At 47.4% G+C, this 26,858-nt stretch overlaps 13 protein-coding genes across 13 annotated transcripts; 8 read left to right on the top strand and 5 right to left on the bottom strand.

The window, feature by feature from the left end:
- Positions 1-1,156: 1,156 nt before the first annotated feature.
- Positions 1,157-1,570, top strand: N7455_007508 (uncharacterized protein; the record flags this gene model as incomplete). Its single annotated transcript, XM_040956148.1, has 1 exon — positions 1,157-1,570. The coding sequence occupies one exon, from the start codon at positions 1,157-1,159 to the stop codon at positions 1,568-1,570; it is 414 nt and encodes a 137-aa protein (XP_040813496.1).
- A 116-nt stretch (positions 1,571-1,686) lies between these two features.
- N7455_007507 (uncharacterized protein) lies at positions 1,687-3,058 on the bottom strand (the record flags this gene model as incomplete). Its single annotated transcript, XM_040956028.2, has 3 exons — positions 1,687-1,812; positions 1,873-2,513; positions 2,590-3,058. 3 exons carry the CDS (start codon positions 3,056-3,058, stop codon positions 1,774-1,776), a joined length of 1,149 nt encoding a protein of 382 aa, XP_040813618.2. The 3' UTR covers positions 1,687-1,773.
- Positions 3,059-3,498: 440 nt separating this feature from the next.
- On the bottom strand, positions 3,499-3,849 carry N7455_007506 (uncharacterized protein; the record flags this gene model as incomplete). Its single annotated transcript, XM_065605642.1, has 2 exons — positions 3,760-3,849; positions 3,499-3,611 (listed from the first exon to the last, which is right to left on the bottom strand). Exons 1-2 carry the CDS (start codon positions 3,767-3,769, stop codon positions 3,499-3,501), a joined length of 123 nt encoding a protein of 40 aa, XP_065461496.1. The 5' UTR covers positions 3,770-3,849.
- A 635-nt stretch (positions 3,850-4,484) lies between these two features.
- Positions 4,485-6,216, bottom strand: N7455_007505 (uncharacterized protein; the record flags this gene model as incomplete). The annotated part of the gene is made up of 8 exons (XM_040956147.2): positions 4,485-4,923; positions 4,976-5,043; positions 5,098-5,312; positions 5,368-5,476; positions 5,525-5,795; positions 5,851-6,023; positions 6,082-6,107; positions 6,177-6,216. 8 exons carry the CDS (start codon positions 6,214-6,216, stop codon positions 4,485-4,487), a joined length of 1,341 nt encoding a protein of 446 aa, XP_040813518.2.
- Positions 6,217-7,103: 887 nt separating this feature from the next.
- On the bottom strand, positions 7,104-8,532 carry N7455_007504 (putative O-methyltransferase; the record flags this gene model as incomplete). Its single annotated transcript, XM_065605641.1, has 4 exons — positions 7,104-7,890; positions 7,970-8,174; positions 8,237-8,384; positions 8,434-8,532. The coding sequence occupies 4 exons, from the start codon at positions 8,530-8,532 to the stop codon at positions 7,104-7,106; spliced, it is 1,239 nt and encodes a 412-aa protein (XP_065461495.1).
- A 739-nt stretch (positions 8,533-9,271) lies between these two features.
- Positions 9,272-11,198, top strand: N7455_007503 (putative MFS transporter; the record flags this gene model as incomplete). The annotated part of the gene is made up of 9 exons (XM_065605640.1): positions 9,272-9,471; positions 9,558-9,707; positions 9,759-9,928; positions 9,982-10,006; positions 10,058-10,353; positions 10,411-10,446; positions 10,496-10,600; positions 10,652-10,865; positions 10,925-11,198. 9 exons carry the CDS (start codon positions 9,272-9,274, stop codon positions 11,196-11,198), a joined length of 1,470 nt encoding a protein of 489 aa, XP_065461494.1.
- An 845-nt stretch (positions 11,199-12,043) lies between these two features.
- Positions 12,044-13,438, top strand: N7455_007502 (PAN domain-containing protein; the record flags this gene model as incomplete). Its single annotated transcript, XM_040955937.2, has 1 exon — positions 12,044-13,438. One exon carries the CDS (start codon positions 12,044-12,046, stop codon positions 13,436-13,438), a length of 1,395 nt encoding a protein of 464 aa, XP_040813449.2.
- A 1,433-nt stretch (positions 13,439-14,871) lies between these two features.
- Positions 14,872-16,497, top strand: N7455_007501 (T6SS phospholipase effector Tle1-like catalytic domain-containing protein; the record flags this gene model as incomplete). The annotated part of the gene is made up of 2 exons (XM_065605639.1): positions 14,872-15,007; positions 15,125-16,497. Exons 1-2 carry the CDS (start codon positions 14,890-14,892, stop codon positions 16,495-16,497), a joined length of 1,491 nt encoding a protein of 496 aa, XP_065461493.1. The 5' UTR covers positions 14,872-14,889.
- Positions 16,498-16,906: 409 nt separating this feature from the next.
- Positions 16,907-17,140, top strand: N7455_007500 (uncharacterized protein; the record flags this gene model as incomplete). The annotated part of the gene is made up of 1 exon (XM_065605638.1): positions 16,907-17,140. One exon carries the CDS (start codon positions 16,907-16,909, stop codon positions 17,138-17,140), a length of 234 nt encoding a protein of 77 aa, XP_065461492.1.
- Positions 17,141-20,372: 3,232 nt separating this feature from the next.
- N7455_007499 (uncharacterized protein) lies at positions 20,373-20,800 on the bottom strand (the record flags this gene model as incomplete). Its single annotated transcript, XM_040956143.2, has 2 exons — positions 20,373-20,571; positions 20,628-20,800. 2 exons carry the CDS (start codon positions 20,798-20,800, stop codon positions 20,373-20,375), a joined length of 372 nt encoding a protein of 123 aa, XP_040813527.2.
- A 629-nt stretch (positions 20,801-21,429) lies between these two features.
- N7455_007498 (uncharacterized protein) lies at positions 21,430-22,472 on the top strand (the record flags this gene model as incomplete). The annotated part of the gene is made up of 2 exons (XM_040955989.2): positions 21,430-21,665; positions 21,758-22,472. The coding sequence occupies 2 exons, from the start codon at positions 21,430-21,432 to the stop codon at positions 22,470-22,472; spliced, it is 951 nt and encodes a 316-aa protein (XP_040813467.2).
- Positions 22,473-24,041: 1,569 nt separating this feature from the next.
- On the top strand, positions 24,042-24,248 carry N7455_007497 (uncharacterized protein; the record flags this gene model as incomplete). The annotated part of the gene is made up of 1 exon (XM_065605637.1): positions 24,042-24,248. The coding sequence occupies one exon, from the start codon at positions 24,042-24,044 to the stop codon at positions 24,246-24,248; it is 207 nt and encodes a 68-aa protein (XP_065461491.1).
- A 207-nt stretch (positions 24,249-24,455) lies between these two features.
- On the top strand, positions 24,456-26,770 carry N7455_007496 (terpene cyclase/mutase family protein; the record flags this gene model as incomplete). Its single annotated transcript, XM_065605636.1, has 5 exons — positions 24,456-24,602; positions 24,667-25,403; positions 25,452-25,878; positions 25,933-26,415; positions 26,486-26,770. 5 exons carry the CDS (start codon positions 24,456-24,458, stop codon positions 26,768-26,770), a joined length of 2,079 nt encoding a protein of 692 aa, XP_065461490.1.
- Between the last annotated feature and the right edge of the window lie 88 nt (positions 26,771-26,858).

Below are 26,858 nucleotides of genomic sequence, written 5' to 3'. Positions count from 1 at the left end.
TTCAAGAAAATCCCGAAGTCATGGTACTATATATGAGGAAATTGCACGATCTTGATTCATATTTATAAAGAACAAGAACAAGAATAAGAATTCAGTTCAACCAAGAAAAGAAAAAGGTACGACTACTCCGTAGATACCTCCCAAAATGGAAGCCAAGGCTCATTATGATGCTCGTGAAGATGACCAACCAATCCGGTGGGCGATGAAAAAGCAGAATCGTCAAGATGGTGGGCCGAAAGGAGATATCTGACCATATATCGTCATAATGGCCAATTACAAGAAGGAAGTGGGTGCGAACCATAAGTCTTTTTTTTGGGTTTATTACTTTCATTACTTTCATTACTTTCATTGCTTTCACCAATTTTGGCAGTTATTCGGAGAAAAGCTTGTAATATAAAAGGTCCGAATAATTTCCGTGGAATCCGCGGGCACCGCGCGATTGTTTTGCAGAAAAAGGAAGCCAAGACGAGAAAAAGGATCCACCGAACCAAGTTCAGAGGCCATGTGGGAAGGCGATCTTTATTATAGCGGGTAACTCGTTAACCGTATAATTATATATAGGTGGACTATATAGGGCTATATGGTCTAGAATTGAGAGACAGTCCTATACATACCTATGGCTGTAGGTATATGTAATCCATATATAGTATTTTTCAGTCCACTATATCAACATTCAGGGCATGGGTTACACGTATATATGTGTCACACTGTGTTCCAAGACACCTGCGTTGTCATACACGACAGTTCATGCAGTGTCCCAATGTCCAACCCCCCGCACTCGACTTTGACTTTTTGACTTCACCCTGACACTTGCACCGGAGAATTTCTCACGTGGGATTAGTAATGTATTTATGCCTCAGGTACCGATATTTGTAATGTTATCATACAACATATGTACAGTAGGTAGTCAATCTTATACAGACCAGGTATACATACCTAGGTAGTAGTGGTTGTAATCAAATCAAAGATCATTATTATATAACAACTAATACCCAATATCATGCCTAGGTAGTATACATATCAAACCTCATCGCCTAACCCATATTCGAGGTTCCCATCCTATTTCCTAATCCAGTCTAGCGCCCCCAAGCTCCAAGCTCCAACCTTGGAGGCTCAACTTCCTTCCTTCCCTCTCCCCTTCTTCCCCTCCTCCAAAATGCAAACCCTCTACAACGCTCTAATCCGCACCCACCACATAACCTCCCGCAAAAAAGTAGCCGCCCTCAAACGTGCTGCAGACACACACCAATGCGCCGTACTCCTGCGCTCCGGCGGATGTCCGGGGATCATGTACGTGGAGGGCGGGAAGGAGCCGGTGGAGAGCTGGGTGGACGTTGTCCGTCGACTGCGATATAAGGATTTCCAGTTGGTTACAAGGCCTGGGGTTGTGGAGGAGGAGGGTGAATGTGGAAAACAGGGGACTGGGAACGGGAACGAGGAGAAGAAAGCTGGGAAAGAGTTGGATCTCCCATTAGGATTGGATGAAGTGGAGAGTGTTAAGGAGTTTGGGGGGATTATGGCGAAGAGGGGGGTGTGGAATTGGTGGAGGAGGGGGATGGGGTATGCTTGATCACTTCATGGGGATGGAGTTGCATGTGTGGTGTTTGGGTGTTTTGTATACTACTTTTGGAGATATCCAGTCGAATTTTGAATTTTGATACTATAGTGACTGTCGTTGATTCATGACTTCCCTTTACAGAGTTAATATCCCAAACGCCATAATCTACCTATATGCTACATATCTATACAATTGGATCAAGGCTCTATTCCCGCTCAAACCGGCGCCGGATAACTGAGCAGCTTGCAGATATCCTACCAGCAGTTAGCAACCAGCCAATTCATCTTCATCCTCATCCCCAGAAACCGACATACCTTTCGTTGTCTCCGATATTTATCATATATCATCTTCCAAATCTCCCGATCCCGACACCCACTCTCCTGTGGCGTGCCGGGATAATTATCACACTTCGGCTGCTCTTCTGCCAGCATTTCCTGCGGCCACATAATCCACGGCTTCGGCAACGGCCAATCCGAAAAGTGCACAAACTTAGCCTGCGCCAGGACATGATCAGGATCCCACACCTCATCATCATTCCCCAGGAAATTCCGATGATCCTTCGTCCGGAACTCGCCGCTCAACAGACCATATTGTCGATGCGGGAGGACCATTGCCGAGTCCCCGTACCGCCTGTTCAACAGCTCCATATCATACCGGTGGTCCGTCAGGTTCATATCGACTTGGCCGTTCTGAGCGAGTGTAGTAACCTCAGTCAAAGCAAGGTATTCGCGGAGGGAGGGCTCAATGACGACCATCAGTGACGAGAGCATTTTGTCTGGGAGAAGCCAGTAGGCACGTGGCATGGCGGCAGTGGTAGGCGGGAGGAAGAAGAGCTCGTCCATTGTCTGCAGGAGGAGAACGTCCGAGTCGAGATGAATGACGCGGTCGTATTCGTGCTCACCGAAGGCCATGAGCTTGGCGGTGCTAGTATCCCACGAAGCCCTAGAACCGGAGACTATAAAACGGGGTTGACATGTAAGTAAGTGTGTTCAAGAGGCTAGGTCGATTCCAACAACAGCAGTCCAACTCACCTGCTGGGTCCTGGATTCCCTCGATCTTAATCGGAATCAGCACCACATTGTACTTGTGTTTAGCTTCAAGTAGCAACTGGCTGACACGATCATACTCATCCTCGACAACGAGGTCCCACTCCTCCGGGTAAAACAGCACGCGATCCGCCTTGCTGCCGAGTCTGTGCAGAGCCTCGAAGACCATCAGGCAATTGCACATGTAGACCTCGTTGGTTGCATACTGGGTATAGGCAAAGCGCGACCAGTCAACCTCGTCGTAGTGGATATGGGGTAAGGGCAGCGGTGGGGGACGTTCACGGCGTTGCCACAGGATAAATAGGACGATAAGGGCGACTGCGGCCCATGTTCGGACACGTCGTAGCTGACGCTTGACTATGGAGAGACACGGTTCGTCGGGGATATCGAAGAAGTCATCTTCCGAGGCATTGGAGCTCCGTCGGTAAGGGAAGGCGGGTTTTTTGGGCGGCATTGTTGGAGTGTGAAGCTATTGACGACGCAGTGGGGATTTGGATAGATGCACGTGATTGCTATGTCATCGGTAACATCCATTTTTGGAATCTTTGAAGGTTGAAACAATGTTACAGACTTGAGACACATACGTACATTGTTGTACTAACTAACTAGCAACTAGGGAGGACCGCAGAGTAGGCAACATCTTCTATGTTAATGTTATGTGGACGGAGTACGGTTTGTAACTTTCTATTGCTCGTTTTTATGCCTTCTTTTTACTATAATACTAGTCAGCTTTTTTCTTTTTTTTTTTATCAATATACTTTAAAAGATTTTATATTAATACCAGCAGCTTAGGCACTGGTGATAGTGGGCTTAATTATCTATTAAATGATAGGGTGGAAAAGTATTTTGTGGGCGATACTGATCGAAAAAAAAATCAAGTACCTCAGCTAACATTTACATAGCAAAGATACAAAAAATAGTTTCCCTGGGAATCGAACCCAGAACCTTTCCGGAACATACGCTAGTCGCGCTTGTTAACGGAAAATCATAACCGCTAGACCAGGAAACTGTTGGATGTGAGACAGGCCGAACAAAGGATTGAAGTGCTCCACTAATCTTTGCATACCAAAAAAAGAGCGAAAACACAAAAAAATAGTTTCCCTGGGAATCGAACCCAGAACCTTTCCGGAACATATGCTAATCGCATTTGTTAACGGAAAATCATAACCGCTAGACCAGGAAACTGCTCGACCACTTGGGCCAATTGATGAATGAGCAGGCGGAAAATGGCATTATGGCCCAAAACTTAGTATATTACATAAGTACACATATGATCAGTATATTCCCTCTGCAAATTCATATATATTTATATCATCATTTTTATATACTCTACCACACCTCTTTTCTGTCAATTTAAGCCACTGCACACCTAGTTTGATCGAGAACTAATGTGTATACGCTGGATTGGTTGCTCATTGAGCATCATTTATAGGTGGTCCGCGCTATATATATAACGCAAGAAGCAGCATACTCCACATTCAATCCATTCTCTAATATCGTTATATATCTTCCTATTACTGAACAGGGACAAAGACTATCATACATTTGCTCCTTTAACACTGGATATTGCTACCTTTACCATAGAAAATGCACAAGTATTGCCTGCTAATGGACCAGACCAGAGCAGGGGTTGCCCCACATTTAAATATTGTATAGACTTGTTCATAATATCATACCCCCATACCAATATAGACCTCTCAATTTTCAGATACCTGTATGAAAAGGACATACATTCCATATAATTCCCCACCCGATGCAATCAGATCGCAGACTCTCGTTATCTGCCGCCGTCTGGCTTTCCACACGAATATAGGGTAGCAAAGAAAAGAGAAAGTGTTATTAAAGACTTTATTATATACTAGAGATCTATATCCTGTAAATCAATGAAATCCCGCAGAATGGGATTCGCCCCCATCAGGTAACAACCTCGTGCCACCCGAAGAAATCGACCTCCCATCATCAACCTGAACAACAATATCCGTTTTAACAGTAACACGACCATCATCAAAATGCTCGGGAATCTCCGCCTTAGAAATCCGACTACTCGAGCGCTCATGCCTATGCCCATTCCACTGATCCTCCTCATCCTTAATATATGCATCGGCATTGGTCATATTAGTCACCGTAGCCGAATCCAGCCACTGGTCTTGAACCTGGGCACGGCGTTTCAACTCTGTGTCAGGCTCATTGTGTCCAGTTGATCTGGAGCGAGACCAATAGCCGTGACTGCGGCCTTCGCGTCTGTGGTCGACGAATGAGCGGAGGAAGAGACGGGCTACAGGGGCGCATGAGGCGAGGAGGATGCTGTAGTTTTCGATTCTAGATTTGTTAGTTAACGCTATTAGGGCTGGGAGATGGTTGTTGTGCCTACTTCACCCAGAGAACGAAGGTCACAATGTTATATGTGAAGTCCTGTCTATCACCGAGGGATTTGAGTTTCTGGCGCATGATATTAGCGTTGTTGTATAAGCTGGGAAATAACAGTTTACTCACATAGGTTTTTACAATAGAAGCACAGCCGGAGAGGAGCAATGGTCCGCTGAGAGTGATGGTTTGCCAGATCCGGCGGGATCGCACGGTGCCACTGATCTTGCAGAATTGGGACCAGAACGAGGTGTGTGGATTACGGTGAAGGGTTCGCAGGAAGAATTGCCAGAGTTCGACGGCAGCGAGCACGGCAAGGAAGAAATCTATGGCGGTGTTGAACCCTGTAGAAATTGTAATTAGCTTCGCGTTGAGTTGAAGTATGATCATTTCACATACCTCCTTGGACAAAGCCAACAGTTGTCTGGACAGTAGGTGATTGGCACTTGACAGAGCCATCTTCAGGGAGTGGTGTCCACATATAGTGGAAGTATTGGACTCGGTCAGTCTGCGATGAAATTAGAATGAGTCAAGCACTAAGAAGGAGAATCCTAACCGTCTGGTATGGGTTCGGCCCGCACTGGACAATAATCTGGATGATTGTAACCATATTGACGACAACCTGAACAACAGAACAGACAATAATGGACAGGCGAATTTTCTTGTCGCTCGCCGCGAAGCAAGTCAAAAGAAACCACATCATCCCTGCGCGTGAGACCATCGCCGAAGTGACAGCGAGCGGCTGTGAAAGGAAGTCCCATTTCATAGCATTAAAACGCTCCTCATTAGTCAAGTAGAAGAAATGCCTTCCAAGGCCCCAGTTGGCACTATACAGAGTTAGTATCTGACATGGAGTAACAACAAGACAAAAGTCAATCTCACCTCATTTGAATAAATATCATATGGGTAATATCAAAACCCCAAGCCACAAGAAAGAACAAGTCCTCTGTACCCCAGATTCGGCCGGGTGCAGTAACCTGCGGTAAAGCCCATCGAACCCAGACCTTGATGGCATAGCGGAACAACAATGCCACGCCGACAATGGCTGTGAGGACCTGCTTGAGGATTAGTATGCGCATATGCGAAGGCAACCTAGAGCCGAGGATAGTATACCCAACAAGCTTGAAATGTGCTAGTTCCTGATAAATTCTGTCAATCCACGATGTTCTAGGTCCATTTGCTTGGCCTTTGCCGTGAGGTAAACATACCGATGTTAACATCGCCCTCACCAGGTTTCGGAATATCCATGATGAAGATGAAACACAAGGACCAAGATATGTCAAGCAGCCAAGTATTCACCAGGTTCTCGATTATAGCGCGGGGAGCCAATTCAAATACTCATTGGCATGGATATGAGATGAGAGCGATGCGCGGGGTCGATCGGATGGATCAGAAGCCAAAAGAAATAGAACCCAAATCCAATCCAGGACCAAGAACTAGCAGAGCAAAGTTTCCAAGTTGCCTTTGAAGGTTGTCAAGAACGGAGATCACGCCAAAGTGTCTCGCACGAACCGATTTACAGGTCAGAAACCTGTTTAGACCCTCGTCTATCCGGTGGAGATGCGCGTATAATAAGAGTGAATCGAGAGGAAACAAGGGATGTAATTTAAACCAGTGGCTTTACATAGGAAAAACAATCAGGTCAAGGGAAGCGAGCTGTGGGTGCGTTGAATGATATGGAGCATTAAACCTTGGATACGGGTCATGTACGTCAAGTTCTGACAGGAGTCGAACTCGCGTGGCCAATCTGGGGGGTTAGAAGATGCGATCAAAAGATCGTGGCAATTGACAGGTTCGCATTTCAAGACCATGTGGATTGAGCACAGGCGACATTCCTGGTGGAAAGGGGGGTAGAAACCATGCAAGTGGCCATGCGATCTGCAGTAAGGGATGTGACGAGGAATGAAAAAAAAAAGAAAACACATCAAATCAAGTACTTTGTACGTATCCATGTGGAATTGATGGGTTCGATACAGTCTTAGATCGGATCTGCAATGATCTGCCTATGAGTTCGAGAGATAAAAACTATAAACCTCGGGTAAGCGAAGCGATTGAAGGGATGTGATCTGTATACATTAGGGAGGAGAGAAATGATACATCACATTAACAACACTTGTTTAAACTTAGGTAGTCTATCAGCCCTGAACTATCCTCATCTCCACCAATGACTCTCCAGCCTTAACATAAACCTCAAAAGTCACCTCCAGCCCACACAAACCCGCCATCTGCCTCCACTCCACCGAACTCCTCTCTCGGCCCCCATACAACGCAATCATACTCGCATGAAGCGAAGTATAAGTCAAATTCTTGGCATATTCAATAATCAATATCCGCGAACCAGGCGCCATAGCACGCGAAATCTTCTGTAGCAACGCCACAGCATCCAAATCAGGCAAATTATGCAAGATATGTTGCAGCGCGTAAACACAGGCCCCACGAACAGGCTGCTCAGCCTCCTCCTTGTAATTCCACTTCATAAGCCTCACACCAGGGATGCTATCAATATCGGCATTGAACTCCTGCACAATTAGATCCTCGGCTCCGAGATGCGGGTACGCCGCCTGGACCTCAAGGAGGAGTTCGCCACGACCGCCGCCGATGTCGACCATAGTAGCCGAGCCAGTACTGGTGTTAGTGGCAGTGCCACCCGCTAACGCGCTATCCAAATCATAGCCCATCGACTTGACACGCTCGGGGAAAGTCCCGAACTTTAGGAATTTGCCGACCATGAAATGATTGAAACTATCCATGCGACCCTGGGTCTCCATGATCGAGTACGTATGCTGTTCCGCCAGCTCGGACTGACCCATTAGCCGATAGGCATATTGCAAGGGGCCGTCTGCCTCGGCAAAGGGGTATGCAAAGCGGGTGTCCTGGAGCTTTTTCATCAAGAATGCGCCGGCCATTAGGCCTTCCGTGGTGCTGGGCGGGGGGGTTAGTGCGTGTCTGGAAGACTATGTAGTTTCTGGAATAGAAACCGGGGATGCAGGGGGGGACTGACAAATGCAGTGCGCCATGCTGGGCGGACGGCATGGCAACCATGTGGTTTGTGATGGCATTTGCCGTGAAGCAGTCCTCGCCCACGCGCTCGACGAGGCCGAGTCCAGCCATGATGTAGAGTGTGTCCGCTGCGGAAAGGGGTTTATTTAGTATTGGTGTACTACTTGTTAGGTATACATGGGTGTCTTTACAGGCCAATCTGGTACCTATATTCATTGTTAGTATAACAGCCATAATAGCCACCAGCCGTTCAAACTCAAGCACGTACTCAGCTCAGGCTCATTTTCCGCACGGGCTTGGATACGTGCATTGCAGATAGCCGATATTTCATCGGCTGTCGCTGGTCCACCATGGCCTACGAGGATATTGAAGAGATCAAAGTGAATCGCGACCGGGACAAATCCTAACGATGCAGGCTGTGACTGGGTTAGATAGAAGCCTGTCTGATGGGCTCGTTGTACTCACTACTGTGACGGTTGCTGCCAGGGCGGCGCCAGGGGGTGCAACGGCGGGGGCGGGGGATGACAGGCCCAGTAAACTGGCGAGGCGGGTTAGAAAAGACATTGGGGATTGGAATTAGAAGATTTTTGAGTATGAAGATGATAGGGAAGTATACTCTGCATTATACTCTCTAAATATCCACTTCGTACGGAGTACATGTACAACATTCGATGGCCCACACGGATTCCGGTCCTAATATGAGAATACGATGTAGATAATTCATGCCTGGAATACTAGCAGATTACAATACCATCCATAATCCTTGATCCATTATTAGCATGGGATGATTGTGCTCCGTGGAAGGTTATTGGTCCAACATGACCAGGTTAGGTATGTGCAAGGGATATCATATCACATTGAGGCAATGAAACGGTAATGCAATGTCGCGGCAATACGCTAAAAAGGAGGAAAACAAAAAAGAACAAGGAGTAAATTAGTGATAAAAGTGCCCGGTAGCGAATTATCTGAAGGCGAAAGGATCTACTAGCCCCGATCTACCTTTGTGATGCATCCACTATAGATTCCGGAGAGTTTTCAACAGATCCAAATCGGAAGTTATGGATATCTGATCTCTCCTAATTCCTAAAAATTACTTTCTAGAATCTCCTTGCGCGACAAAAGCCACGCGAGTATCCCCCATGTGTGATCGAAAAAAACCGGCCATGCATAAAACCTGCAGTGCCCCGTCACACGATAAAAGAAAAAGATCTTCATTGACCTCCTTACCTAACTCAAATCTACTGTTTCGGGATTGCCTATTACACTACACAGAATATAGCGAAGAAGGGTGAACATATCTACCATGGAGAAACCCTCCCCGGTCTACTCTACGCACGAGATGGCAGCCAGTGCGTCGTCGTCGCTTGAAACACAGGAACTGAAGGGAGGCTATTCCAATTCAGATGTCGAGGCCAGGGATCCCTTGAACCCGAGGAACTGGTCCTCGGCGCGGAAGACGATGCTCTTTGTGTCGCTGATGACGAGCTCGTTGTTAGCAGATGGGTATGTGTGGCCGATTGCCAGGCGCATCGCAACCGCCAGCTGAGATGTGTATGTATACATGATTTTTCTGACTGAATATCTTGCAGGGCTATGGTTTGGGGTGGAACGCTGGTTACGGAGCAGGCCATGGATTGGGATGTTAGCATCGCTCATTCGGCGACGAGTATGAATTATGGGATTTTATTGCAAGGATTTGGGGGCGTTTTTGCTGTTCCGCTCATCGAAGCATATGGTCGGTGAGTTGGTTCTCTTTTCACCCGCATTGACTGTCACACTGACAGCTGCAGTTTGCCGATCTGGCTGTGGCCTCAAGTGATCACCATGTTCATGGTGTTGGGTGCTACCCTCTCCAATGATTGGTCTACCTTCACGACATTCCGCTCTTTGCAGGGTCTGTTTGGGACAGTGCCTCAGGTAATTGGACTTCCGATCATTCATGACATGTATACCTCGGCTGGTAAGTCTTTTTTCTGGGATTGTCGCGAGTACTTGACGCTGATCCGACAACAGAATGGCCGCGGATGATTAACATTTGGTAGGATACTCGCCACTCGACTCTAACTAGAGTAGTACTGACTGAGAATAGGGGCACCACCTTCCTCGTTGGGCCATTCCTCGGTCCCGCGATAGCAGGATACATCAGCGCCGGGTCAGACTGGCGCACGTCCTTCGGAGTCCTGACAGCCATCTATGGTGTGTCCACGGCCATGGTGATCCTCTTCGGGTATGAAACATACCATGAGCCTGCAAGAACGACCAAGCAGTCACGCCTTGCATCTTATTTTGGCATTGGAAATACCATGCTCCCTAAGGGATCGACGTTGAGTTATTGGAGCCGAACAGTCGTGGTTTATGTGTTCAAGTTCCCGCTGTTCATGATTGGTGGGTATGGCCGACCTAGCTTGCGATAGCATTCACTGACCAGGATTCTGTCAACAGGTCTGACTGTTTTGGTAACATTTACCTGGCCAATTGGTAAGTAACCATCACCCTCACACCGTTCTTTCACCCGCTGACTGTCCAGGAATCACAACCACCATCGATACCTTCCTGCACAGCCCTCCATACTTGTTTGACACGATCGAAGCATCATCGATGCGATTTACCGGTGTTATTGGAGCTTTATGTGGTATGGACCCTCCCCACCCCCCATCTCTCCAGATTCTCACCATCCTCCTAGGCTGGGCAGCTGGCCACTTCTTCAACGGCTGGATCTTCAAGCGCCACAGTTCAACCTGGCGAACGGATCTCCGCCTCCACGGCGTCTGGTTCCCGACAGCTAGCATGGCAAGCGGTCTCCTCACTTACGGACTCACCATGCACTTCGGCAAGCACTGGATTGGGATAGCCATTGGGTGGATCATGGTGAACATCGGCATGGTAGCCACGATTGTGTAAGTTTCAGCTTAGTTCTGTTGAGTATTGTGTCATATCTCTAATATCATTTGCACAGTACTATCTCGGCCTACGCATTGGAAAAATACCCAGAGCAGGCGACCTGTGTCTCGGCCATTCTGAATATGTGGCGCACCTGCGGCGGGTTCGCGGTGGGATACTTCCAGCCTGCGTGGATTCAGCGCAATGGGATTGGACTGGTCTTTGGTATTCAGGCTGCTATTCTGTGTGTGGCTGTTGCTTTGACTATCACTCCTGTGTTCTTGTGGGAGCGGAAAAGACGGTTGAGAATTGATGCTGATGCTGAAGTTGAAGCCGAGGCCGAAGCTTGAATCGAGCTGTATATAGCTATAATATGTGTGATGAATGAATAGAATTTGTTATTTTGTATGTTGACTACAAAGTAGACAATTATGGGTGTAAGAGTTGACAGCTGATCAACTGGACCCTCGTTTGTGCCAAATTTGGTCTGTGCTCAACTGAAACACACGTGATTCGCACCTTAACCCTTAGGCCCCAATCAGGCCCCAATCAGGTATCCCGTCGCCGATCCGAACACGTCCGTGTCGGTTGTAGGTGTCCTTGTTTCATGCTTAATTTATTTAACGCCATGGCTGATTGCTCTACTCTATACAGAGTACCTACATATTAATTGACATCAATCTCAAACTTGAGACCTGACACACCCCTGATCCTCACCCCCTGAATCTTCCCCCACTAACCAACACTCGACGGGAATACACAGTCGATCATTACCTCGCCATGCAAAGTCCCGCAAAGCGATGACGCTTCCCGTGGGGCAGCGGTCTGAAAGGCGCTACAGCTTAGTTGGCTCATGTGCCGCGTGGTTGCTGATCAGTCCCCAATGAACCTGTCGCTTGGCCTATCAAAGCTCCCCCGTTTACCCCGTTCTGAGGTTCGACCGAATCATTTCTGCCGGCCTAGGGATTGTCCACTGTTAACGGAGGCAGCGGAGGCAGTGTCGAACTGGTTTGGCTCAGAGACAGCGATCACTGACCCTTTTTTTTCCCCTTCCTTGCGTGCTATCAAGCATTTGATTCCATCTTTTCAATCTTTTCAGTCTTTTCAGCTTTTTCTTACCCTCCTTACTTTCGTTAGCTGAATGGCATCGAATCCTTTTTGATTTTTAGATTGTCCCTAAGCGCCTAATACGACTATGTCTAGTTCTCCGCGACGATGGCTCTTCGTCGTCTTTCCGATCCTTACATTTTGCTTCATATACTACCTCATTCGACTGCCTGAATCCAACCCAACAATCGTGAACAACTCAGAACAAGTCCCTCAAGCCGGAGGGGAAACAATTGTGGTAGGGGAGGAGAAGCAGACAAGTCCTCCACCTCCTTCCAAAGAGGAGATGTTGGAGGACAAATGTGGCCACTTACTACACGCACTCGACGATGTCATGGTCGTAATCAAAACCGGCGCGACCGAATCACTCGAAAAAGTCCCCATCCACCTCCGCACCACGCTGGAATGCGTCCCACACTTCGCCATCTTTTCCGACTACGAAGAGACCATTGACGGTGTCCGCACGTATGACGTCCTCCGCAACATTAGTGAGACCACAATGAAAAAAGAGCCCGAATTTGAAATCTACCGTCGTTTACAAGAAGTCGGACGTGAAGGCCTAACAGACGAAGAATGGGGCGACGACACAAACGGCCCACTTGGCAAGGTCAACAACCCAGGCTGGAAGCTAGACAAATGGAAATTCCTCCCAATGATCGACGAAGCACTAGAAGTCATGCCCGACGCCAAGTGGTACGTCTTCCTCGAAGCCGACACCTACATGGTGTGGCCGAACCTGATCGGCTGGCTGGCACATCTCAACCCAGATCGACAATACTACCTGGGCAGCCCGATGCAAATCGGCGAAACACTCTTCGGCTACGGCGGCGCGGGCATCGTCCTCTCAAGCTGGACGATGAACCGCCTGCACGAGTACCAGATTGGGGCAAAGGAAGATCTCGAAGCGTTGACCGCACACGAGTGGGCAGGCGACTGCGCGCTGGCGCGCGCGTTGCACGACGTACACGTTGATCTGACCTGGGCCTGGCCGATGATGATGACATCACGGCCATGGGAAATCGACCATTTCTCCGAGGGATATGGACGACAGCCGTGGTGTTACCCTGTTATCTCGTACCACCACATGGCGCCGGCAGATATTGAGGAGATGTGGGAGTTTGACCGGGCGTTCTTTGCTAGTGGGAAGAACGCGCTCATGCTGCATGCGGACGTTTACCAGAAGCTTGTTCACGATGGGACTTTCTCGGCGCGCGACGATTGGGATAACCTCTCTGGGATCAAGATTGATTTTGCGGCTGGCACGATTCCTACGCTGGATGTTTGTGCGGAGGTCTGCGCGCGCAATGATGACTGCTTGCAGTACTCGTTTAATCACATCGAGGGTGTTTGTAAACATGCTTCTACTACTTTTGCGGGCGTTGCTACCAATGGCACGCAGTCTGGTTGGATTACACATCGTGTGAACAAGCTTCTCAAGGCATTCCAGTCTTCATGCAATGAGGTGCAGTATATCCTCGATTGATCTTTTGCTCAGCCGTTTTCCTTCTCCTTGGACTGTTCTTGTACATATATCAACTTTCTTTTCCTGTTTCCCTTTTACTCGATCTTGCATCCATTCTTACATCTGAGGGCAAGGTAATTCCATGTTTTCAAAGGAGTCATTAGCGAGGCGTTTTGTCGTGTTGGCATCGTCCGCCGGGCGGACGAAGACTCATTTCTGGTCGCTGGACCTTTTTTTTTTTTTTTTTTTTCATTACATCTACTGATCATTTCTAGTGATACCAATATTTCAATCATATCAAACAAATCTAAAATCTTTTTATATGAAACTCCGATATAGACGAATATGGGCAGTTTAAAAGAAACCATATTGACCCAGAAACAGAATCTACAATATAGACAAGCTGGACGCCCCAAGAAACAGCCGTTGTCCGATACTAACAATTCCATAGCGCAACTAACCGAGGGAGGCCATTTCTGCTTGGGCAGGGTATGACCTTCACCGAGCCAAAGAGAATAACCGAACTTTCCTTCGTGCACCCCTTCTAAGGTAGCAGTATGTCCAACCAGAATGTTACTTCACAGGTCCAGATTGCCTGCGTAGTTCTTGGTTTAGGAGTCTGTGCCATGTACTGCGATACAGAAACAGTGAATACACCAAGCTACCCCAATAGGGATAGGGTTCTTCAACGGCTTGCGGTGGACACTAGGGTGTCTAGCGAGCGTGTTAGTAGTAGTGACGGCTCGTTTTGCAATATCAGTAGGGGATTGTGGAAGCTTTTATAGTTGCTGCTTTTAACGCAACATTGCAAGGCGATCGAGTCTCATTTGACGTATTGGGGAGATGGCAAAACAAAGATTACTATTCACGGTGTCGATAAATCTTTATAAAAGGTCGTTCCGCTAGGTTCCTTGGGAGTTAACGAATGTGGCGGCGGGGATCAACGAAATAGTGACAACTGGTATACGGAATATCAATCCTGGCGAGGCTAGGGTCTTCTCAAAGGTGATTCAATTCTACCCCAGAGACTTTTGGTCACATAGTTCATACTTGACCGGATTCAGTGTTTTCGGATCTAAGCCAGGTAGACGCCCCTCTGTATAACAAAGAAAGGGGGTAAAGTGCTCCTCCAAGTATCCTATACTGCAATATTGTCTAGGTATAAGTAAGACTGGTCACACGCCAAGTAGCCACCAACGAAAGCTCAAAGGGTCGACAAGCCATGACCGTGTAGATCAACTGCACGACACCCGATTCGGTGAACTAGTGTCCATTAACCCCCGCTTGGCGTTTTTACCAACTCGGTGGTTCCTCAATTGATGAAGATCGCCATGATCGTCACCGTACTATGCCGAGGAGTGGGGAAATATGAGGCAGATCGAACGCTAAACAATGCCTCGAGCACATATAAATGCGGATTCCCCCAACCTTACTCAAGAGAACCCTTCCGGGATCTGGGAACAGACTGCACAATGTCGGCTCGACAAATTGTCTTGTGCTTCGATGGCACAGGAAATACCTTCCGTACGGACGGCACAGACACCAACGTCTTAAAAATCTGCCGCATGTTAGAAAAATCCGACGAGCAACGTAAGATTTACCTCTTATCTTGAGACTGAAATAATCCTTCTAACCGCAAGCCAGTATGTTACTACCAACGTATGAGCGTATTCACCAGATAACCACAAGGATACTGACCCCAAGCAGCGGGAATTGGCACCGACATAACCCCGGGCTCCCTGGCCAGCACGACGATCCAAAAGAAGGGCAGACTGGACAACAGCAAAGCGCTCAATCTCGCACTGGGTCGGTCATTCGATCGGCACGTTCTGGGCGGGTATCGCTTCCTCATGCGCCACTATAAAGCCGGCACCAAAGTGTACATTTTCGGCTTCTCGCGTGGCGCATACACAGCGCGGTTCTTGAACGAGATGATCGATTATGTTGGGCTTCTCGGCCCGGATAATGAAGAAGTGGTGCCCTTTATCTGGGATGCGTTTGTGTCATGGAAGCTTAGCCGGACGGATAACGACAGAGAAGAGAAGCGAAAGGCCTTTCGAGTCATGAAAGATAGTCGGGAGATATTGTCGCGGCCTATGGCCCGTGTGCACTTCTTGGGCATGTTTGATGCGGTCAATAGTATTGCAGACTTTGAGGTAAATGTTGACGGGAGAACCTCGAGCAAGGTAGTTCGACATGCAGTTAGCATTGATGAACGGCGTATCAAGTTCCGACCGGTCTTGCTGCGGTCGCATAAAGATGAATGGGTTCGTGAATCGCCCTCAGATGAAAAGAAGCCAGAGAAGGGGACCTCGACCAATGACTCCGAACACACATCTGGACCTCCCGTTCTTCCAGAAATCCCAAATATCAGCGTACCAAGCAAGAAACGGGAGATAGAAGCGGATGACGACGACGAAGACACGCAGGATATTGAAGAAATGTGGTTTCCCGGCGGACATGCAGACATTGGCGGAGGATGGAATCTCGGATCTAACGAGGCATGGCCATTAACGCACGCGCCTCTCGTGTGGATGGTACAAGAGGCGCGGCGCGCGGGACTGCGACTGGACCCGAGAAAGCTGAAACAGCACGAGTGCATCGAGGGATTTGATGATGACTTTGATTTGAAAAACGCTTCAAACTCGAAGAGGAACGCCTCAAGCTCGGAATTACCGATGACCAACAAAGTGTACTTGGAGGCACTTCAACTGGCCGGCACCGGAGGGCATATCCATGATCTCCTTGCGTATGGTAACGGTCTTCGGCTGACTTCTGTCCTCTCATGGCGTTTGATGGAGTATCTTCCTCTGCGACGGATGGAATTGCAAGCTGATGGAGCGTTAAAGGCTGTGCGGTGGCCGCCGCCGCGTGGACGAACCCGCGATATCCCAGTGGATGCCCAAATTCATGTCTCTGCTATCCAGCGTATGAAGTCGGACCCTTCTTACCGTCCTGATAATTTAATTTTTGGCTCGACGGAGCGGAAGGGAGACACAGGCGGTGCTGTTGGAATCGGGAATTGGGTAGTTCACTCGCATGAAGGTGATCCGGTGCGAGAGAGGTATGTTCGTAGGTAGTGATAATGATAGTGTGAATGAAGATGAAGATGTTGGGATCAAAAATAGGTCTGACCTCGAGGGAGAAGAACTTTCTTTAGCTGGTAGTGCCTACAGTATTCCAATATTTTATCAGCGGGGTTCAATACTCTATTTCCTACAGCTACTTTCTGACCTTGGTCAGAAACCATACCCTGCTTCTGGCCGTTCACTATCACACAAGCAACTTCACATCTTCCAGGTATTTAAATCCCCGTTGAGAAGACCTCACCGCGTATAATCACAGCACTGACCGCTCGTCTTTGACCGAGGCCAGAAAGCCTGTCCTCGGGGCTCGTCTTCCGTGTTGCCCTCCAGTTTCCTTCCAGTTTCATGTACACCTACCTCCCCCTCTCTTACCCATTTTACCTTGAGTGGCTCCTCCAAACGGATGCCGAGCGACCCCGTCTCCGTCTCCCTGGGCTCCGCGGGCCACAAGCGTGCAGCCACCACACACCTCGCCTCCTCGTTGTCGCCGTCGGTCCCGGGATCCTCCCCACGCGTCTCAGAAAGATGTCGCCCGTCCATGGGCCCGTGGCTGGAAATCCGGACCACTCTCCCACACCAAGCGGATCGCCCGCTCGGCAGAGATGGCGTGGAAGACGAGGGTTACATGACTTGTTAGGGGGGCTGCCTCTATCTATCTAGCCGGGCGTGCAGTCTGCTATTATTCCCCGGCGGTGCGTAGTTGTTGTCTTTTTTCTATTGCTACATACATATGGATTGATCTAGTGATCTCCGGCGGATATCCAGAGCTCGTTTCACCCGCCTTCTATTCTTATGACAGGGTATCTATCAGCCCTTTAATAGTCAAATTCCAAAAAAAGGGCTTATCAGCCCAACGAACTCATTCCACGTAATCGGTGCATATAGTAGGACATCCATAAATACTAATGCTCTAGCATTAAAGTAATCGAGGAAGCTCAAATGGGGAAAGATATATGTATATAGTATAATAGGCCTCCTTTCTGACCGCGGTCAGAGAATGACTCGTATACGGCTAACTAAGCGGTCATTAACATTAGATGTCACCGCAATCAGCGATAGGGGGAGATACTACCCCCTGGGGGGTTGCCTATACACGCTGTATCGTACAATTACTTCCTGTATTCCGTACATAGATGTGGCTGGTCCAGAAAAGGTGGCCCTAGGTTGTATACATATATTATGTTCAACCTAAGTTACTCTCACAATTTATATTCGATTTTAAGCATACTTCATAGGGCGATGTATAACCTATATATATTATACTATACCCGAATATAAAACCTCTAACCTAGGGCATAATTGAATCACCTTTAAGAGGCCCTAAGTTCCACCAGGATTGATATTCCGTACGCCAGTTATCACCATTTCGTTGATCCCCACCACCAAATTCGTTGACTCCCAAGGAACCTAGTGGAATAACCCTCTGTAAAGATTTATCGATACTATCAATAGTAATCTTTGTTTTACTATCTCTCTAATACGTCAAGCAAAGCCCGATCGCCTTACAATACTACATTAAACGTAGCAACTACAAAAGCTTCTACGGCTCCCTACTGATATTGTAAAACGAGCCGTTGCCACTATTAATACGCTCGCTAGACGCCCTAGTGTCCACCGCAAGCCGTTGAAGAACCCTATCCGTATTGAAATAGTTTGGTGTATTCACTGTTACTGTATCGCGGTGCGTGGCACAGACTCCTACACACTATGAGTCTGTCGACTGAGTCGCTTTGCGAGGCCACGCCCAGTTGTTGATTTGCCCGCGGCAACTTGCGGTGGGTAGCATTTAAACTACCGTCCGGAGTGCTTCCACTGCAAGTCTGTTAACCAGAACGGTTTCTGGCTGAATTGCTGCGAGGTGAGGTCAGGGGGATAGGGAGGGAGAGAGGGGGGGGTTGGGTTTAAGGGTTTCTAGAAACGAGTCAGCAAGTTCATCTTTATAGAATGGATGAATAGATACTAGACTTCCGCAAAGCTCGAAAAACCCGAAACCACTCGATATAGATCTATATGATCTATACGAATATACGGAACCTATATTGAGAGTTATATGACGAAGACCTCATGACCTCGCTTAACCCTCACATAACTATACTAGTAGAGCTCGGAGTAAGTTAGAAGGCTCAGAGTTCAGTTTGAATATATACAGTACTAGTTGTCATGCCTTCATAATAGTATTTGTATGACGTATTAAGACCCTCGTCACTCTGATCAATATACGGGGGCCCTGCATAGTGGGGCCTTCACACTCTCCAAGAGTTAGCGAGATAAAAATACTAGAGAATAATGAATCTAGTTATATATCTTATAGATCTTGTTAAGTAAGATCTCGAATTGTCTGGTTGATGATTCGATAGATGTGATAAGTGGGGGTCTGTGGGTTGTGCGGGACGGGCCGATATAGTAACCGGATCTACAAATCTGCGAATACCGTCAAAGTTTTATTAAAATGGGATGCTCTGAGTTAAAGAGCAGAGGGCTCATAAACTCTTAGAGAAGAAGCCATGAAGAGAATTGAATATCATATATTGATACTATATTGTTGACTGACTAGAGAGAGAAGAGAGGGGAGAGAATCTATCTACAAGTCTCACTGGAAGTCCTGGGCGGAGTTGACACTGCGTTGCCCCTTCCCTCCCCTCTCACGTGCTCTTAATCTCTGTCGTCCTCGTTTTTCAGGGTAAATGCGTGCGTAGCGCGCCCCCAGCCTGGGGGGTAGAGGGGTACTAGGAAATGCACGTGACGCATATGGGGGCTCAGGATGAGAAAGTAACCACAATCTATTTAGCCAATGGCAGTATTTGAACGCCCGTACTTTTGCCCAAGGTTAATATCGTTTTTCTTTCACCAGCCGCTGTTTAATCCGTTGTAATTCAGAGGAATAAAGATTTTTATTGAACTAGACGGAATAACTAAGGCTCTATATACAACGAGAAGATCCTGTTGATTGAAAATCAACTTGGTTCCTCGTATAGACAATGCGGGAATTAATTCCGATGGTGCGGCTTGATTCCTGGCCTGCACCGGCCTCATATCATAACAATAGCCATGATGTGCACAATCGTTTCTGCCAAGAGACTGCCAAGCCAATCCGGGATTGTTGTGGATCTGGAGGAGGCCAACATCTAGACTAGTGCATACATGCCTGGTGATCTCCATAGGCAAATTTTTCCCAATTTTGAGGCTAGGGGAAGTCCGAATGCGAACCGCACTTATTTGTCTAGCATAAATTGACTCTAGCATAGTGCCATTGAAGCAATATAACGCTAGGAAATAGGGCCCAGTTCCACACGAACTTCTTCGACCTATGGATAAATCTACTATAAACAGAACGAGCACGGTTAAATAGGGTAAGGGGACATACGCACTTTAGAACTTGTGATTTTCTCCACGTTGCTTCACGTTGTTTCCAAGGTTTAATTCTGAGCCTCATACTTCTTGAACTTCTCTTATGGTACTTGCAGGGATGCAGCTCCCAGACCTCACAACCTTCCAGGAACCGCACCGCACGGGGATAGCCGTGGTCCTATCCCCAGTGGGCCAACAGACCGAGGGTGGACCTTGACCCTGATTGACCCTGATTTAGGCCTCAATATTTCATATTTACACTAATGCGCGTAAATTCTCAATTGACACTCATTTTGGACCTACGTACAACATACTCGCTCTGTTCCTAGCATCTTTGTTCATAGGTCGAAAGCAGCTGCTCTCGCACAACCTTGATTGTATTAATTTTGAACTTTTTTTTTTATCAAAGCTAAGAGTAACAAGGTGAGATCTTGTAATAAAAATATTTGGGGGCTAAATCATAGTGGTAAATTTGGACATTGTCAAATTGATTCCAGCGTACAAGCAAAGATCAGAACTACCTAAGTTGAGCCTTTCGCGACCATCCGTCCTTTTTCAAGCTTTCGCCCCAGGTAAGTGGCATAGCCCTTCAAGCCCAATAGTCCCACCGCAATGAAAAATGCCAGATAGTTGAATCTCCGATCGCAAACCTCCTCAGCGTTCCAATGGCCACACACCGGGAGAGAGCCAAAGAGAAAAGCTAGAAGTGCAAAGGTGGTTCTATATTCCCAATACATTTAGCAATCATCACTAATGGTAGGTATTTATTTGCTTACAGGAAAGGATGCTCGGCAATCGGGGCCACGAGGTATTTGACAACGAGGTTATCGGAATAGGAGTCCACAATCAACACGAGGGGTGAAGGAGGCAGCTCATCGTGCAGCTGGCTTCCCGCAGAGGATCCTAAGGATGGGATAGATGTTTTTTCGAAGATGTTCTTTTTCTCCATATTGACAAGACCGGAAATTCAGAGAGGTACGGAGATTGAGAACGAGGAAGTTGGACATATGAAGTGAGAAGAACGTTTGCCAAGGAAAAGAAAAAAAAAAAAAATCAAGTTTGGGCGGTAAAACATCAAGTTGGAATTATCACCTCTCCAGGACGGACATTTTCCTACAATAATATAATAATAATATAATAATAATATAATATTACGTGAAATGTAACGTATAGACAGTATCAGGCTGATACCTACCATACCTAGGCACCATATCTACCTAGGTACCTACTTAGGTAGGTAAAGACTTATTAGAGACTGTTGTGGAGGTTGTGGAGGTTGTGGAGGTTGTGGGGCGGTGGGGGCCACGGAGTACAAACGTACATACGGACTCCGGTACACCAACTGTCGATTAACTATGGAGTATTCTTGTAAGACAATCCTAATCCTAGCCGCGGAAATTGCGTAGTATCAAGAGTAGTAAATGACGAGTGCGACGTCCATACCTTCACGAACCAAAAAAAAAGAAAAAAGGAAAATTGAAAAAGAAAACCTATAAAGAGGGCGCCCAGGGACGTGGGAATCAAGAATCCAAACAATTCATTACCATCATCTCTCTCTTTGCAGTAAAAAAATCTACAATGAAGCTCCTCCACAGCCTTTGTTTCCTCTCTGTTGCCAGTGCAGCGGCTTTATCCGTTCCTGTGGCTGATATCCCTTCTGACACCAATTTGGTTCCAGGCGAGCTTGTTGGCTATGGTGCCGATGAGGTCGAGATCCGCACTCCAAATGAAGCGAACGTTCTCGAGGCACGAGCTTCCCCAACCTGCAGGAGGATTGGTAGGGTCATCTCACGATATGGTACCAGTAGTGCGGTGTAGGTTGCTCATCGTCTCCTTTTTCCTGTTCCTGTTCTCAGGGTTCAAGTTGCAATTTCAGTTCAAATCACTTACATCTATATATATAAAGCGTTGCAACCCTCCACCTGACTACCGGCTTGGCCAAGGATTTCTGCGAGGGCGAAAATTCCCCCAAATGCGCGAGATATGTGGGCTATGTTCAAAGTGGACTGGACATAATCTTCCTCGTGATTGGCATAACCCACGGAGCAGTTGGTACTTACTCTACCGCTGAGGACTCCCACTTTGACCCTGGTCCGGTGCGTCGCGGCCTGCCTACAGAAACATTCTCCGCAGATGCTTTACGCGCTGCTCTCAAGAATGATGGGTGGATATATGACCACTTGGAGCAAGTCGATGTCTCTAGCCTGAATCTCGAAAAGCGCGACTCTGATCCTCGGATGACTCAACGCATGATTGCTCGCAATGTGACCCTCAACGACCAAGACAGCGCTTCGGACATTGCATTCAACTACTTTGACAACGGTGATCTCAATCTACACTTCCCTGGAGACTCTGGCACATTTCCCGCCGGCAATGCTCAGGACTCGCCTCTTCACAAGCGTTTCGATGGTACTGGGTTCAAGATCTCCGCCACTACCCGCGCTAAGACGAACTTGCCTCGCGACCAGCAGAAGGCCATGGCCCACGAAATTGCAACGAATTGGGCTTTCGATGCATACGATGCTCCCATGTCTGATTACATGGGGCTGGTCAAGACTGGTAGGGTAGCCACCCCAACTTCTACTACCGTATCATTCCTGAGGTCAGGGGCTTTGGTCTGAACTATGAGTCGGTGGATATCTGTGGCGCATTGTATGAATTTGTGTAGTTAAGGATCATCTCATTAGAGTTGTATCTACGGAGTACTTTTGGTACCACTGAAAGTCAACATTCGTGACTATCTGGCACATACGTGGGGGATTATCAGGGGATCTGAACCTGTGGATGATACGGTGGGGATGTATATATTTCGTCAAATGTTCTATAGACCCAATATATATATAGTTTTATAGCTCAACCGCAATTTTAGGCAGAGACTCGAGACAGCCGTTATATAGTTCGACCAATTCTGTAAGATTTTCCAAGTCTGATGTTAAAGTTGAAATCAAAGTCAAAGAGCTTAATAAAAACTTCTACAGAGTACATATGTACTTTTAAAAACTAGGGGGTCTATCGAATACTATCCAATTTAGTGGATCCATTTGAGGGTAGACAGTTAACGGAGGTTGATAATGGGACTCTATGCAAGCCCATGATCATAATCTCTTTGTAGTCGTAGACTAGTAACTTGATGAATCAAACTCAAGTACGTATAAGTGTAATCTAACGTAAAATAGAGCGCTCATTTCGCTAAGCTCATGGGACTCAGTGTACATGCAATATACATCCGCCAGCAAAAGCTGTGACGTTATGCTTGGGCGCATATATATAGTCTAGTCTTCCCACTCACCTTTTCCTTTCTTTGCCCCTCAACTCTCGTATTTAATCTCCCGCTGCTATTTCTCTCATTTCGTGCGAGTTCTCTATCAATAAATTGAACCCCTGAAAGATTAACACTAAAATTTGTGTCGCGCTCTTCCTTTTAATCCTTTCCAGTGTATTCACATGCCCTCTTTAAGGAGATAATAAGAGTTTTCTTGATCACCGAATGGCAGCCTCGCCTTTCAAGTTCCAAAAAGGCCAGGTGGACACTGTTTCGGCGAGTAAGAGAGGTAGAAATGGATGCAATGTATGATTGGGTTATCTGGTAGGAGTACTGGGCTGCACAATCTGAGGCCAGCCCAATATTGCCCTCAAATGGTTCACGCAGGTAGTCACGGTTTGGGAATTCTAAAGTCTCACCAGTTCTTTCTATTAAAGATGATTCTGGGCATAAGCGTATAGGCTATTCAAGATGAGACGTGTATAGGAAAGGCACAGCGGTCTGAAGCAATATAAACATTGATCAAAGGCCAGGGATGGGACTCTGTTCTGTAAGCGCGAGATATATGACAAGACCTGACGGGCAAGCGATCGCCAAATTTGTTGCAGACATAGCAAAAAAAGAGGAAGAACCTGGTCGATATTTGGCAGGCAACCAGAGGAGGTTGGCTCCATTATAGGTTATCCAGGAATGGTCACCATTCAAACCATACCCGTATTGTGGATATTGGTATGAATCCCCTACTCATTCCATTTTTTTTTTTTTTCTTTCTTTCTTTTTTCTTTCGCCTTTCCAGGTTTCTTAGACCTTTAGATAATAGTTTACCAATCAACAGGACAAAGAATTATCCGGCGACCTGAACACGCTTCTACAACACCAAGGCGTACTATGGATGGTCCGACGAGCCCTAACTATGGTGAAATCCTCAATGCACATGTCCCAAACCACAATCGATGACACCACTACGATCAAGATTACCAATTTCGCATCCAGCACTATCAAAGGCACAACAGAAAGCATGATCGTGTATGGAAAGTTCTACAACCATAAGGATTATATATGGGGCGCAGTGCGGGGCAGAACGGGGCTTGTACAGACGCAAGATACCCGAACCAACGGCGATGAAGAGTTCTGATTTCAGAACCCGATTACATAGATGGTCCTTAGAACAACCTCGAGACCCATAAAGTATTTCCACGCTCCACCTTACATGATTGTTCCTGATTCACCTTTTTGTTGTCTCGCCAGAGGTCGATTTCTTTCTGCTCGCGAATTCCATCCTTTGGTTTGAAGAATCGTTTCAGTCCCCAGTGGATTTGTTGTGCTCACCTGTCTGGCCAGCATGACTCAAGCGCAAAAGACCGATTATACGCGATGGCGCATGCTAGACGAGGACGGAAAGCATACGTGGCATTACCTTGACGACGACGAGGCGGTTGCGAAATGGCCTCAGACACTAGCTGATAAGTATTATTTAGGGCTTCCGCTGGTATGTCACCTGCACAATGGATGATCCCTTACCATGACTTGCCCCAAATCTAATACGATAAAAGGATCTTCCAGATCTTCCTCCTGCCACTTCTCCATTAGAAAGTATCTCCAATTGCTTGGCCTTTTTCTCTAAACAGCAATTACCGCCGGGAAATTGGGGCTGCGAATATGGCAGACCGATGTTTCTGTTACCCGGGGTTGTGATCGCATGGGTGGTGACCGATACACACATTCCTCCAGTATATGCAACGGAGATTATAAACTACCTTGTCTCTCGCGCGAACCCTGTCGATGGAGGATGGGGTTTGCACACCGAAGGCGACAGTACCGTGTTCGGGACGCCCCTGAACTACACGGTGTTGCGACTTCTTGGTGTGGAGGCAGATCACCCGGTCATGATTCAAGCGCGGAGTCTGCTACATCGCCTAGAGGGCGCCTTGAATGCGCCGCACTGGTCGAAATTCTGGTTAGCTGTGCTGGGTGTGTATGATTGGGAGATTGTCAATCCGGTTCCCCCAGAAGCATGGCTGCTGCCATACTGGGTGCCGTTGGCCCCATGGAGATGGTGGGTGCATATCCGACAAGTCTTCCCGCCAATGTCCTGGATTTGGTCGAAGAGATGGGCGGCCCCGGAGACGGACATTATCCGAGCCCTGCGACGGGAGTTGTTTGTTCAGCCATGGGAAAGCATTGACTGGGCAGCACACCGCAATGACATTGCTCCAAGCGATAACTACCACCCCAAGACATGGCTGCTCAACTCAATCAATTTATTTCTCGCGAATGTCTGGACTCCATTGTTTCCTCCTTGACTGTATTAAATTATGTACTACCTACGACCGAAAAGCCTGGCGAGGAGTGCTGAGGACTGGGTCAGCAAGTTGATAGATCTGGAGGATACAAACTCGGACTACGCCGATTTGGCATCCGTTAACGCACCTATGAATCTCCTTGTTTGTTATATTCGTGATGGACCTGATTCTCATTCCGTGTGTCGTCATCGAGAACGCATGGAAGAGTTCCTATGGGTGAATAAAGAGGGAATGTTCGTCAACGGTACAAATGGTGTACAGTGTTGGGATACAGCATTTCTGATCCAGGCTGTGTCTGCAGCTGGGCTAGCAGAAGATGTAAAATGGAAGCCTATGCTGACTCGAGGACTCGAATTTCTGGACCGACAACAGATTCGCGAGAATTGCAAAAAGCAAGGTGTCTGCTATCGTCATTTCCGAAAGGGAGCCTGGGCATTCAGCAATCGTGACCAGGGATACGGGGTCAGCGATTGCATATCAGAGGCACTGAAAGCGGTCATCCTATTGTAAAAAGAGGCCGATGGATATCCCCAGCTACTCGAGGACCAACGGATCTTTGATGCTGTGGACACTTTGCTCACTTACCAGAATAGCTCGGGCGGCTGTGCGTCATTTGAGCTGACCAGGGGCGGCGAATATCTGGAGATGTTAAACACAGCAGAGGTCTTTGGACACATTATGATTGAGTACGACTATCCAGAGTGCACAAGTGCTGTGTTGACTGCTTTGACATTGTTTTTAAATTATTGGCCTGATTACCGGCGGATTGAGATTCTAGGATTCATCCAGCGAGGTGTGAACTATATCAAGAGGGCACAACGCCCTGATGGGAGCTGGTACGGAAGCTGGGGTGTATGTTTCACATACGGGACTATGTTCAGTTTGGAGTGTTTGGGATCTGTCGGTGAAAATTACGCAAACAGTATTTCTGTTCGTAAAGGGTGCGAGTTCTTACTTTTCAAGCAACGGGAGGATGGTGGATGGTCAGAAAGTTTCCAGGTGAGCACTACCACAGAAGAACCAAACCTTCCATGACCTGCTCAGAGAATAACAAGCAAATCCCGTACAGAGCTGCGAACAGGTGAAGTATGTTGAGCATCCTACAGGGTCTCAGGTCGTTCAAACTGCATTCGCGATTATTGCACTTCTGAGCGTCGACTATCCCAATTCTGAGCAAATTGCCCGTGGAATCTGCTTAATCATGTCGAAGCAACAGGCGAATGGGGAATGGCTGCAGGAAGGCATTGAAGGTATCTTCAACAAGAGCTGCGCTATCTCATACCCGAACTACAAGTTCATTTTTACGACTCTTGCTTTGGGCAAGTTTGCAAAGAAATACCCCAACTTCAAATAGCTCGATCCAGTTGTGCATACAGGAGTACGGGCAACTAAGTATACCACCGGTTCATAACTCTCTCATAGGAGAGTCCCATGTACATAGT

Source organism: Penicillium solitum (genome assembly GCF_028829755.1).
Source record: "Penicillium solitum strain IBT 25940 chromosome Unknown utg000004l_segment0_segment0, whole genome shotgun sequence".
In the NCBI taxonomy this organism is placed as follows: Eukaryota; Fungi; Ascomycota; class Eurotiomycetes; order Eurotiales; family Aspergillaceae; genus Penicillium; species Penicillium solitum.
Note: the sequence above shows the minus strand (reverse complement) of the source record. Positions and strands in the feature narration are given on the sequence as shown.